This window comes from Erythrolamprus reginae, chromosome 3 (genome assembly GCF_031021105.1).
Source record: "Erythrolamprus reginae isolate rEryReg1 chromosome 3, rEryReg1.hap1, whole genome shotgun sequence".
Classification (NCBI taxonomy): Eukaryota; Metazoa; Chordata; class Lepidosauria; order Squamata; family Dipsadidae; genus Erythrolamprus; species Erythrolamprus reginae.
In genome coordinates this window covers 140,717,925-140,732,515 of record NC_091952.1, presented here as the reverse complement: position 1 = coordinate 140,732,515, position 14,591 = coordinate 140,717,925, and the positions used below count along the sequence as shown (strand labels likewise).

General features: G+C 43.1%; 1 protein-coding gene across 8 annotated transcripts in view; it reads right to left on the bottom strand.

Annotated features, from left to right (window-relative positions):
• The window catches only part of PDE4DIP (phosphodiesterase 4D interacting protein), a 490,445-nt gene that overhangs the window by 199,463 nt on the left and 276,391 nt on the right, over positions 1-14,591 (bottom strand). For all 8 annotated transcript variants that reach the window (XM_070746854.1, XM_070746855.1, XM_070746856.1 and 5 more), the window contains one exon: positions 7,750-7,838. In XM_070746854.1, coding sequence (XP_070602955.1) covers positions 7,750-7,838 — 89 coding nt within the window. The remainder of the gene's footprint in view (positions 1-7,749; positions 7,839-14,591) is intronic.

The window sequence follows — 14,591 nt, the reverse complement described above, 5'->3', positions numbered from 1 at the left end:
AGTAAAAAAAAAAGCCTCTGGGTTTCAGCAAGAGGTAGCTGGCTTTTTTCATGGTGGGGGGGAGAGGGGGCATGCACACACACACACACACACACACACACACACACACACACACGACCTCACAGGCTTCCCATTGCTTTTTTCCCCTCTCGGTTGGATCAAATGGCTGCCTCCTTTGCTTGAGCCAGGGAGAGGAACTACGGTGTGCGAGAGGTGACAAAAGCTGGTGCCTCCTCGCTCTGGCTCAAGCAATGGCGCCCTCGTGTGGTGACTTTGTCAATGACCCGAGTATAAGCAGAGGTTGTGTTTTTCAGCCCATTTTTTGGGCTGAAAAACTCGGCTTATACTCGAGTATATACGGTAATTTGTTCCGTGAGCAGGTTCTTAAGTTGAAAAGTTTGTATGAAGAAGCTATTTTTCCCATAGGAATAAATGTAAAACCAAATCATGTGTGCGATTGAGGAAACCACAGGGAGGGTGAAGGCCTGTTTCCTCCCAGAAGATTCCTAGAGAGGCCCCATGAAGACTTCTCCCCACCTTTTCCGACCCTGTTTCCTCCCAGGAGATTCATAGAAAGGCCCCATGGAGGTCTGCCTTTTCCAATTACAGAAAGGCCCCATGGAGGCCTGCCTTTTCCAATTACAGTTTCAGAGGCTCGGTTTTTAAGTGGAAAATGGTTCTTGAGAAGAGGCAAAAAAATCTTGAACACCCGGTTCTTATCTAGAAAATTCGTAAGTAGAGGCGTTTGTAGGTAAAGGTACTATTGTACTTGTTGTGGTTAGCTCTGGCCCAGCTCCTGCCCCAAGGAATGTGGAGGTGGATATGGGGGAAACATTCACATGTCACAGGCCTGTTTTGCTCCCGATAGAGTCAACTAGTGAATTATCCGATGACGAAGGAAGTGTGGGTGTGATGGAAGAGGGGGGCTTGACTGACAGCCCAGGAGGAGATCAATCTTTCTTATCTTTGTTGGATTTGTTGGATTCAGATGAGGAACGTATGACAGACCCACGCATGCGTAGAGCTGTGCATAGGAGAGAACAACTTAAGACATATTACAGGAGATAAGAGAGGCCTCCTGTGGTTGGGTAGTGTCACGCTGAGTATTGACAGCCCCAGAGACATTCAGAGACTTTCAGAGTTATTCAGTAATTAAATAGTTAACAGTGTGTGTGCTTTTTAGCTCCTCCTATTATGATGTAAAATCCTGCCACATCATTCATGCATCACATCCGTCCCCTCCAGATCCTCCATATTGTATCTTTATATTCTTTGTTAACTGCCATGATGTAAGACGTATTTTATATGCCTCCTAAGGCATTCCTTATTTTTTTTTACTTTTGTAATAAAAAGAAACTTCATTTGAAAGCAGATTCTTTCTTAAATCTATCGATCTCCAGAAATGATTTATTATAGTCCACCCAGGCTGTAATTTATCGCTATATTTCTGTCATGGTAGCAGAGGATGGTTTAATTATCAATCAATCTAAGAGCTACTACCTTTTGTAATGCCTGCAAAATGTAAGAACAAGAAGTTATTCTCTCAGTCCTTCATTGATCAGATGTCAATTGATCAAATAGATGACCTGATGGCTCTTATCAATAATTCCAAAGAGAAGAGAAATCCTGCCATGGAAGAACAAATCTCTCATGAGAAAAAGAAACAAGCAGAAGAAGAATTTTTCCTTACCAGACAAGAGCCGAGCCGTGACAAACAGCAAAAAACTGTAAGTGCAGATGTTTTTCTTGATGTTGAAAGTGAGCAAGTGATTTATGATGCACAAGTAATAAAACCTTTAGAAGCTCCATGCCACCAGATTTATGACCAAAGTAATTTAGAAGAAGCTACTATAATACCTTCTGAGTCGGCCAGTCAGGGAATCTCCGAAAGCAGTGATTTTACTAAATATGGCCCCTCCTTAAAAGCCAAACAGAAAGTAAAGCATTGCGATGACAGTCTCTTAGAAGTTCAGCTGGGAGTCTGGATTCAATTAATGATGTAGATAGAATAAATGGTATGATAGCACGCCTCGAGCAAACGATTCAAGACACGCAAGCATATTCTGCTCATTTTGATGATCTGGGGACTTCCTTAACAGAAAAACAGAAAATGATAAATAATGCTTGCTTAGATGATATTTTTAAATCCAGGAAACAATTAAGTAGGCTGAGAGAAATTCAAATGAATCTTTTAGAAAGAGAGTTTGGAAATTTTTATATCCAGCAAAAAGAGCAGGAAAGTGAAACCTATTATGCCACGTCTGCAAACAAAGAAACAGAAACCTATAATGCTATGAATACATGCAAAGAGATTTCAGAAAATCCCAAAAGTTATCCTGCAGCGACATCTAGTGGAGTACATGATTTTAAATCTAAGTCAAGTTCTATCTTAACAGAAATCCCAAAGTCTTTTGCAGATGAATAGAAACGTAAATGATACATTGCTTATAATCAACCTTTAATTAAGCCACAAACACCACAAGCAAGCCAAGGTGTGCAGATGCAGCAGGACCAACGATCACAAGCTCCAGTTCTCCAAGCACCACCACCAGTACAAGTGCAACCACCGGTCCAAGCACCCCAGATGCCACAACAAGCAGCCATGCCGGCTGCAATTCAAAGACAACCTGTCACCTTAGCAACACTGAAAAGTGAGTCAAGATTAAAGAATAATGGACAAAATTATAAAACTTGGTTACATGAAATAAGACTGATTTTAATTGCTGAAAAAGTGGATCATATGGCTTTTGATCCTCCCAATAGACAGTGGACTGAGGAAGAAAGAGATTCTAATATACGTGCCACTTTACTAATTCTTATGTCTCTCGATACCGATTTGTCAGTTAGATTTTCATATGATATTACTGCAAATGATTTAATCATAGCCTTAGATGAACTTTATAGACCAGTTTCAGAAGAAGGAACATGTTTGTTATTCTCTGAATTTTTCACTACAAAATTAAAGCCTGGAGAGAAAATTGCTCCACACTTATCTAAGATGCTAGCAATGCAAAAGGATCTAATAGAGCGAGGCTATCAAATAAATGAAATGCAAATAAATACAGCGATAATTGCCTCCCTCAATCATGAATGGAAAGATGCTATTTTAAAGTATAATAACATACCGTTAGCCCAACGTACGACTCCCAGAGTATGCAAACTGTTAACAGAAGAAGAAAGGATTATGCAAAGTAAACTTAAAACTACATCATCCGGATACAAACCTACAATGAATAGAGGCTATCAACAAAGGGGCTACACTTCAAGGTATTAACGGCACAATCAGCCTAGAAGAAATGATTTTCAACGCTCTCAATCCAATGATTCTCAACGCTCACAATCTGGTGATTCCCAACTCTCCCAATATCCCGCTCAGCCCAGAGAACAGATTCTAGGGGTTTCAGAAGCAGAGGCTCCAGCAACTACAGATCATCTCAAAGAGGTTCAAGAGGTGAGCCATGTCCTTATGTCAATTCTTTCATCCTGAACAGTGTTCCACAAAAGAGTCCACAGTACGACATTTGACATTTATGGACATTAGACAGTGGAGCAGCTTTTCACATCACCTACCAAAAAGAACTTTTCACAGAATTTCATAAGACTGATATCAAAGAATTGCATGCTTATGCAAAGTTGAAGGAGAAGGAACAGTTTACATAAAAGAATTAGATCAATTCATCCCACACAAGCAATTTACTCAGCACATATCGTCTGAATGAAGACTTAGGTTCTGAAGTGACCCTTAAACTAACAGAAGCTTACATCATTAAGAATGAGAAAGTCATTGCTACTGGTTTTCCAATTAGAGGTGTTTACTACTTAAAGCCAAATCCTCCTGCAAAGGTTGATGTAAGTATAAAAGTTCCAAAGGGCGAAAGCACAGGTCCAGAGAGAAAACCTGTTGCCACTATAGATACAAAGGCTCTTAAAGCCAATGAAGTTCAAGAGGTTCCAAATGATGTTTCAAATGTTAAACCTGTATTAACAAACACATCTTTTCATTTCAGGTGTGTTCACAGATGGCACCATCGTTTGGGCCATGCATCTTACCCAGTCTTATCCAAGATGCCTGATTTTGTAAATGGTTTTAAGGTTGATAGTAATTGCAAAGTGCATTTAGACTGTTCCGTCTGCAATTCCTCAAAGTCCAAGGCCACACCTATCGCTAAGTATGCCACACATTTGTCTACACGCATTTTTGATTTGGTTCATACCGACATTGTCGGTCCATTTTGGTCTACTAAAAGTAACTGTAAGTATTTCTTGACTATTGTTGATAGTTATTCTAGATATGGATATGTGTACCTAATGAAACAAAAATCTGAGACCTTTCAGATCTTTAAAGACTTTGCTGCAGAAGTACTCACTCAACATGGTGTCCGCATCAGAAGAATACAAAGTGATCGCGGTGGAGAATTCATGTCGCAACAATTCCAAGGATGGATGAGGAGAAATGGAATCCATCATCAAGCGTCAGCAACTTATTTCCCCATCTTAACAGAATTGTAGAACGCAGACAGGGGGTCCTACAGACTATGTTCCGTTGCCTTCTAGAAGACGCTGATATGGACAATCTTTATTGGGGTGAAGCACTCAGGTATGCTAATTATATTGTTAACCGCACTTGGAGCAGTGTTTTAGATCAAACTCCTTACTACATGCTTCATGCAAAGAAGCCTGATATTCAAAACCTCCACATTTTTGGCTCATATGCCACAGTTAACATTCCACTGGTTCAAAGAAAGAAAGGAGGTCCAGTGTCAGAAAGACTGAGATTTATAGGTTTTGATGAAAGTTCTAAATACTACAAATTTGCTGACTCTAATCACAGACCTGTTGTTCAGCTAAATTCAGCTAAATTTGAGGAAGATACAAATTGCTCCTGAATATACAGTAATGATACTTCAGTTTATTTTCCTAAAAATGATGTTCAAGGTACAGCACAACCTGATCCACAGGCAGCTGTTCCAGATGATGTTTCTACAAGAGATGATACACAGTCTTCAACAGTCACAGACGATGTTCCTAGCGATGCAATTGGAGACGGAGATGATCAAGATGAAGGATGGACCACAGTTCAAGACGTTTGCAGAGAACCACGAGAGGAATTCCTCCAAAGAGATACCAACAGCAAGTATTACACAAACCTTTTCCTTTTCTATGTAACAATTTTACACTTCCTCCTAAGAACTTTTCTCAAATAAAACATTTGCCTGAGTCTGAACAAGAAAAATGGTATGAGGCTGTGGAAAATGAACTGGACAGTTAAAAGAAACTTAATGTTTTTCAACAAGTTGAGCCTCCAACGAACAAGAAGATTATTGGCACACGATGGGTGTACAAAATTAAACAGAAACTGAATGATGAGAAAATATAGAAAGCAAGACGAGTAGCACAGGGGTACTCACAGGTGTATCCTGAAGACTACACAGATACATTTTCACCCACAGTTAAAAATGAAAGTGTCAAAATTGCCCTAACCACAGCTATTGCTTTGAATTTAGAAGTTTTCCAGTTTGATGTTGAAACCGCTTATCTGAATGCTGATCTAAATGAAGAAATCTATGTGAAGAGTGCACCCGGGTTCCAGGATCGAGAAGGGGATGTCTGGTACCTGCAAAAGAGTCTTTATGGTTTGAAACAGTCTGCCCTCATGTGGCATTTCTGCCTCATTGAGAAGCTAAATTCAATGGGCTTTATTAAGTCCGACTCTGATGAATGCGTGTTTACAAAAGGGCAAGGTAATGTTTATGAAATTATACTTGTTTATGTTGATGACATTGTTTACATTGGTCCTAAAAATGTATGAGTGAAATTTTTGCAAATGGTTTAGAAAGACATTTTACTTTGGAAAGCTTAGGGCATATTCATGATTATCTAGGAGTTCAGATTGAAAAAACTGAGAAGGGGTTTTGCCTTTCACAAGAGATCAAGATTGACCAACTTTTGCACAATTGTAACATGTCTAACGCACATCCATGTCATTCTCCTATGCAAACTGATTTTTACAGGTTGACACAACAAGATTGTCCTCAATTTGAAGACCAAACGCTTTATCAGTCAATAATTGGGTCACTGTTATATATTAGCAGTTGGACAAGACCCGACATTTCACTGAGTGTGAATCTTTTGTCAAGGTATGTTGGCAACTACATTTCATTGGACATGCATAAAGAGACTGCTGAGATACATGAAGCATACGAAGGACATGAAGTTGTTCCTAGAGCCGAAACACGACAAGTATCCTGAATTGATTTGTTATGCAGATGCTGACTGGGCAGGTGATAAAGAAACACGTAAAAGTACTTCTGGTTATATAATGTTTTTAAATGATTGTCCAATTTATTGGAAAGTTAGAAAGCAGAATTTTATTTCTTGTTCTTCCACTGAAACTGAATATGCACGTGTTTCTGATTGTTGTAATGCATTAACCTGTGTTTCTGCTCTCGTTGATAGTATTTGGGGCAATCCCATGAAATCAATTGTTATTATGGAGGACAATGTTTCAGTTACGTTCATATCTGAAACTGAATATGTTGGAGCTCGTTCATGGCACATCGACATAAGATATAAGAATGCAAGAGAATACGTAAAACAAGGATTCGTGAAATTACACTATGTGCCCACAACTGAACAAATTGCTGACTTGCTGAATAAACCATTGCCAGCTGACCAACACGAATACCTATCCAAGAAAATGTGCCTTATGTGAACCAATGTCACTGATGACTGCCAAAGAAGGGGTGTCACGCTGAGTATTGACAGCCCTAGAGACATTCAGAGACTTTCAGAGTTATTCAGTAATTAAATAATTAACAGTGTGTGTGTGTTTTATTAGCTCCTCCTATTATGATGTAAAATCCTGCCACATCATTCATGCATCACATCCGTCCCCTCCAGATCCTCCATATTGTATCTTTATATTCTTTGTTAACTGCCATAATGTAAGACGTATTTTATATGCCTCCTAAGGCATTCCTTATTTTTTTATTTTTGTAATAAAAAGAAACTTCATTTGAAAACAGATTCGTTCTTAAATCCATCGATCTCCAGAAATGATTTATTATAGTCCATGCGGGCTGTAATTTATCACTATATTAGGTAGGCTTTCAGTAATTAGAGCTGCTGATAAAATAGCAGCGTGCTGGCTTGGCCGTTGTGGAAGATTATCTGATCGTAGTTCGTCAAGACCATGAATTGTTGTATTCAACACTGTGTTTGGATTCCTGGATTCCCGGACTCTGGCTTATACTTCATTGTGAGTGTTTATCACAACAGTCTGTCTTATACTTCATTGTGAGTGTTTATCACTGTTTGGACAACAGTAGCTGTGATCCAATTTCACAGTTCCTGAGTTAGTAATTGGATTTAATACTGGATTTTGTTCTTGTATTGTATTTCAACTGTGCCTTGTTGCTAGAAGAAATCCCTTTGAAGTTTAAAAGGGAGTTTTTTCTTCTCTTCTGTTGATAAACAACATTGATTTGCCTTCTATTTTGTGTGTGTGTGTCTGCTTGGACTAATTAACCTGTAATTAAGGGCGGTTGGCACACGTCGGCAAAACAGATCTATGGGATCTGACAGTCATGGATTTTATCTCACCAAGTTTCAGTAATTGCAAATATATCATATCTACTCTTATATACTAATACATGTCCACCCTGTTCCTCAAACTTTCAGCATTTGCATTGTTCACACCATCATTATCACCATTGTAGATATCCCACTTTGAATATTTTGAGGATTTACCTGTGAGTGAGAGCCATGCTGTACTTCCTCTTCAATGCTATCTGTAAACTCAGTGCTGGTATCTTTGATGTCATCAGCTGCAGTTAGATCTAGGCATGATGTAATAAAATGAGAATCAGGTACTTTAATTTCTAAGCTCCATCTGTAATTCAGATTTTATCTTACAAGAACATGAACGATGTCTTAGAAAAACTTGAACAATTAAAGACAAATTAGGCAATGGGTCCTGATGGTATCCATCCCAGAGTTCTTAAAGAACTCAGATATGTGATTGCTACCCCTGACTGCTTTGTTTAATCAATCCCCTTTAACAGGAGATGTTACTGATGATTGGAGAATGATCAGTGTTGTGCCTATCCACAGGAAGGGCAGTAGAGAAGAAGCTAGTAACTACAGGCCAGTTAGCTTGACATCAGTTATAATTAAAATGATGGAGACTCTACTCAAAAAGAGGATAAATCAGCACCTAAAACTTATTGGACCCAAACCAGCATGGCTTTACTAAGGGCAAATCATGTCAGACTAATCTCATTGATTTCTTTGACTATGTCACAAAGGTGTTGGATGAAGGTGGTGCTGTGGATATTGCCTATCTGGACTTCAGCAAAGCCTTTGATAGGGTTCCACATATAGAGCTGATAGATAAATTAATGAAAGTTGGACTTAATCCCTGGATAGTTCAGTGGATTTGCAGGTGGCTGAAGCATAGATATCAGAGGATTGTTGTTAATGGTGAGTATTCTGAGCAGAGCCTGGTTACAAGTGGTATGCCACAAGGGTCTGTTCTTGGTCCTTCCTCTGCTATGTCTCCTTAACTTGACACTAAAATAGTAAAAATAGCATTGGCCATCAGCTTCATTATTATAGTGGAATAGATTACCACTGGACCAATACATTTTAAGTTGGTACACTTTTCTGTTAGTTCAAACAGTAGTGAATAGGAGTTTAATTCAGCCATCAGGAAAAACCTAATGTCTCTGCACCAAATAGTTAAAGTGATAAAGCTTGAATTTAGAACAAACTATATAAAATATATACCAATATATGCCTTCCCTGGACCCAGACGTACTTAATAACTACCGGCCAGTCTCCAACCTTCCCTTTATGGGGAAGGTTGTCGAGAAGGTGGTGGCACTCCAGCTCCACCGGTCTTTGGAAGAAGCCGATTATCTAGGTCCCCAGCAGTCGGTTTTCAGGCCTGGTTACAGCACGGAAACTGCTTTGGTCGCGTTGATGGATGATCTCTGGCGGGCCCGGGACAGGGGTTTATCCTCTGTCCTGGTGCTTCTTGACCTCTCAGCAGCTTTCAATACCATCGACCATGGTATCCTTCTGCACCAGCTGGAGGGATTGGGGGTGGGAGGCACTGTTCTCCAGTGATTCTCCTCCTACCTCTCCGGTCGGTCGCAGTCGGTATTAGTGGGGGGCCAGAGGTCGACTCTGAGGTCTCTCCCTTGTGGGGTGCCTCAGGGGTCGGTCCTCTCCCCCCTGCTATTTAATATCTACATGAAACCGCTGGGTGAGATCATCCAAGGGCATGGGGTGAGGTATCATCAGTACGCTGATGATACCCAGCTTTACATCTCCACCCCATGTCCAGTCAACGAAGCAGTGGAAGTGATGTGCCGGTGTCTGGAGGCTGTTGGGGCCTGGATGGGTGTCAACAGACTCAAACTCAACCCGGATAAGACGGAGTGGCTGTGGGTTTTGCCTCCCAAGGACAATTCCATCTGTCCTTCCATTACCCTGGGGGGGAATTATTGACCCCCTCGGAGAGGGTCCGCAACTTGGGCGTCCTCCTCGATCCACAGCTCACATTAGAGAACCATCTTTCAGCTGTGGCGAGAGGGGCGTTTGCCCAGGTTCGCCTGGTGCACCAGTTGCGGCCCTATCTGGACCGGGACTCACTGCTCACAGTCACTCATGCCCTCATCACCTCGAGGTTCGACTACTGTAATGCTCTCTACATGGGGCTACCTTTGAAAAGTGTTCGGAAACTTCAGATCGTGCAGAATGCAGCTGTGAGAGCAGTCATGGGCTTACCTAGGTATGCCGATGTTTCGCCAACACTCCGCAGTCTGCATTGGTTGCCGATCAACTTCCGGTCACAATTCAAAGTGTTGGTTATGACCTTTAAAGCCCTTCATGGCACTGGACCAGAATATCTCCGAGACCACCTGCTGCCGCACGAATCCCAGCGACCGATTAGGTCCCACAGAGTGGGCCTTCTCCCGCCAACTAAACAATGTCGGTTGGCGGGCCCCAGGGGAAGAGCCTTCTCTGTGGCGGCCCCGGTCCTCTGGAACCAACTCCCCCTGGAGATTAGAACTGCCCCTACCCTCCTTGCCTTTCGTAAGCTCCTTAAGACCCACCTTTGTCATCAGGCATGGGAGAACTGAGTCATCTCCCCCGGGCATATACAATTTATGAATGGTATATTTGTATGTATGTGTGTTTAGAAAATGGGGTCTTTGAAATATTTTTAAACAGTAATTTAGATTTGTTGTAAATTGTTTTCCCTTTGTTGTGAGCCGCCCCGAGTCTGTGGAGAGGGGTGGCATACAAATCTAAATAATAAATAAATAAATAAATAAATAAATAAAAAATCATCATTCTGATACTGTTAAGTCTGTATGTTAGACATACAAGTCTAATAAATTATTATTATTATTATTATTATTATTATTATTATTACTTCTACTACTACTACTACTATTATTATTATTATTATTGTTGTTGTTATTATTAATCAGTGGAACAAGCCTCCGGAAGTTGTGAATGCTCCAACACTGTATGTTTTTAAGAAGAGATTGGATAACCATTTGTCTGAAGTGGTGTAGAGCAGCGTTTCCCAACCGGTGTGCCACGGCACACTAGTGTGCCGCAAGACATGGTCAGGTGTGCCGCGAAGCTCCTAGGGAAGCTCCAGCTGGGCGTGGCGCTGCCGGTGCCTCTGACCTGGAGCTCCCACTCACAGCTGTCCCCCGGCTACTGCCCGATGCCGCTATTTCCGGCGCTCTCCTGCTGGGCCCCAAAGAAGGAAGGCGGGGAAAAGGAGAGCTTCATTCTCTGCACCTCCTTTTTCCTGCCTTCCTTCTTTGAGGCCCAGGAGAGCGCTGGAAACAGTGGCATCAGGCAGCAGCCGGGGGACAGCTGCGAGTGGGAGCTCCAGGTCGGAGGCACTGGCAATGCCCCATCCAGCTGGAGCTTCCCTGGCATCGGCGGCAACTGTCCTTTGGCGCCCGGTGGGAGGGCACCGGCAGCGAGAGCAGGAGGGCACCATCAGCAGAGGTACCAGGTAGTAGCCAGGGGATGGCGGTGGCAAGAGCTCCAGGGCGGAGGCACCGGCACCGCCCCACCCAGCTGGAGCTTCCCTGGCGGGGGGCGGCAACCAATGTCCTTTGGGGCCCGGCGGGAGGGCACTGGCAGTGGGAGTGGGAGGGTGCCAGCTGCAGTGGCCCCAGGCAGTCACGGGGAGATGGCAGCCGCGAGAGGGAGCTCCAGGGTGGAGGCACCGACGGTGGCGGTTGGACGTGCTGCTGGACACCGTACATGCTGGCACTGCAGGGCTGCCATTGGCTCGCTGGCTGGGCCGGAGGTGCCAGCCCCACGCCCATGCCCAGCGCAGCGCCAGCATATACGGCATCCAGCAGCACGTCCAGCTGCCACCGTCAGGGCTCCTGCTCGCAGTCAGCCGCTCTGCCGCCACCCTGGCTACTGCCTGATGCTGCTGTTGTCAGCATGGTGTAACGAGAGAGAAAGAGAGAGAGAGAAAGAGAGAGAGAAAGAAAGCGAGATAGCAAGAGAGAGAGAAAAAGAGAGAGATAGCAAGAGAGGCAGAGAGAGAGACACAGAGAGAGAAAAAGAGAGATAGCAAGAGAGTCACAGAGAGAGAGAGAGATAGCAAGAGACAGAGAAAGAGAGAGAGAAAGAAAGAGAGACATAGCAAGAGAGACAGAGATAGAGAGAAAGAGAGACATAGCAAGAGAGGCAGAGAGAGAGAGAAAGAAAGAGATAGCAAGAGAGACACAGAGAGAGAGAGAGAGCAAGATAGAGAGAGAAAAAGCAAGATAGAGAGAGCAAGAGGGAGAGAGAAAGACAGAGGGAGGGAAGGGGGAGAGAGAAAGAGAGCAAAAAAGAGAGGAAGAAAGAAAGAAAGAAAGAAAGAGGGATGGAGAGAAAGAAAGAAGGGAAGGAAGGAAGAGAAAGAGGGAGGGAGAAATAGAGCGAAAGGGAGGAAGAGAGAGATTTTTTTTGTCCAAACTTTTTTTTAGCCCCCCCCCCAATGTTCCCCAGGATTTTGAAAATATGAATAATGTGCCGCGGCTCAAAAAAGGTTGGGAAACACTGGTGTAGAGTATCCTGCTTAAATATGGGTTTCGACTAGAAGACCTCCAAGGTCCCTTTCAACTCTGTGTTCTGTTCTGTTCTATTCTATTCCAATGAATCACTCATGGTGCATAATATATATGTATTTTCCAAGTATTCTCCCAAGTGGATGTGACCCTACCAAGGGAAACCCTACCACTTTTTTAACAGAACCCATAAAACTAAAGATACAGTCCCACAAGGAAACTATAAGCCTCATAATGGGCCCTGACAGGATTGACACTATAATACTTGAGCTTTCCTGGCTAGAAAAATGGAATCCATCAATACACTGGAACAAGAAATTTTTAAAAGTTTGTTAAACCTGAACAATGGGCCATATCCAACAAAATGAATTTCAGTGTAGAGAAAAGCAAAGTTTTACATTTATCAGGAAAAATCAAAGGTATAAGTACAGTCATGGCTCAAAAACAGTAATTGTGAGAGACTTAGAACTCCTAGTGGATGATCACTTGAATATGAGCCAGCAGTGTGCAGAAGCAACAAAACAAACTAATACAATCCTGGATTGTATCAACAGAGGCATAGAATCAAGATCACATTAAGTATTAGTACCACTTTATAAAGCACTAGTAAGATCACATCTGGAATATTGAAACCAATTCTGGTCACCCTACTACAAAAAAGATGCTGAGGGGCATGGAGCTGCAAGCCAGAGCAAAAACAGCAGTGTTTCCGGGAGTCCAGGATAGCTACCAACTGTTCCACTGAAGTTTTGGGACCCATTTAGGGGGTCAATGTTGACTTGGAGGGTCAAGGGGAAGAGAGGAGAGTCTGGTGCACCCACAGGGTTAACACAAAACCCTGCTGGAAGCCAGTTCCCCTGACCAGCAGCCATAGGAAAGCAATTTGTTACCCAAAGCTCTAGGTAGCGAAGCAGCATTAGGAAGAAAAACAGCGAAAGTGATGTCATCTGGTTGAGAATAATCTTTCTTTTTGGATATTTAAATTTGAAATTTGGATTCTTGAAGAAATAGGAGTTCCCAATATTATTTTCTGAGAAGAACTGGCCTGGAAGAGAGGCATGGAGGCAGCAGAAAAGGCTGTTTCCATTTTGCTAATGGTGGTGGGAAAAGCATTCTGGGGGATCCTCCTTCCAAAATTATTTTAAAATAAAGAAGAGTGCCAAGAAGATAAATAAGCAAAGAGTGAGTATCTGCAACGTTATTATTTTATGAATTTATGCTTATTTTTACTTGAATAGAGACTCTAGATTTAACTGTTGATTCCTTTTTATATTTTTACTTCGCTCTCTCTCTCTTGCGCTCGTAACTTTTAAGAGCTTGGCTTTATTGATGCGACACTGTCATCTAGTGTCCACAAATAAAATAGGGATATACTGAACTATTTTGCAGTGAAAGTTATTATCTCGGGTCTCAGCCTTGGAATTCCACACTTTCATATAACAAAACCATCTTGTCTCTCTCTTTGATAATAATAAAATAACTAGCTTGTTGCTGTTACACATTAACATTATATCTCTTGAAAAACATTTTGTCCCGCTTTTCAATCATTTGTCCCACGTCCCGTGGTGTTTCCAAAATGTCCTGATTTTGGAATGAAGAGGGGGATGCCAGCGGTGGGGGAAGAGCAAGAGAGGAGGGGCATGTTTCAATTCTGCCTCCTCCTCATTGGAAGAAGTTCTTTTTCCTGCCCCCACCCCTGCCCCAACCAAGCCATGCTGACCGTGGCTTGGTTGGTCAAAGGCAGCGCTTGGGGGTGGGGTATTCTGTGGGATGGTGCTCAGTGACCACCATAGCAGCCAGCAGCGCTGAGCCCTGGAGTGGCCGTTGAGCCATGCGGAATGTTGCTCTCTGTCTTCCCTGGGCAGGACCGGGCATTTGACAGGTTCTTCCCTTCCTCTGCCTGCTGTGTGAGTCCTTCTGGCTGGCTCAGCTACTAAACCCCTTCTCCTTTTCCTCCCCCCTCCTCTTCTTCCTCTGCCTTCTCCCTGATTCGGCATGCGGCACAATCTTAAAATGGCCATCAGAGCTTGCTGGATCCATGAGTGGCAGTGGGGCAGGCAGTAGTGGTGGCAGCAGTGGCGGAGGTGCAAGTAGGGGGGTCACAGAGCCTGATCCCAGTCCCATGGCCCTCCCACCACTGCCTCTGCCCCTCGCCACCTCTGCCAGGGACGCAAGTGCCAAGGGCCGCCCGGGCAAGGAGGGAGGAAGAGAGTGTGTGAGAGAAAGAGAGCAAGAAGGAGGGAAAGAGGGAGAGAGAGAGAAAGAGACAGGAAGGAAGAGAGCAAGAGAGAGAAAAAAGAGAGGAAGGAAGAAACAAACAAAGAAAGAGGGACAGAGAGAGAAAGAGAGGGAGGGAGGAAAGGAGGGGGAGAGAGAAAGAGAGAGGGAGGAAGGAAGAGAAAGAAAGAGAGAGACAGAAAAGGAGAGGACGGAAGGGAGGGAGAGAAAGAATGAGAGGGAGGGAAGGAGGGAGTGGGAGGAAAGAAG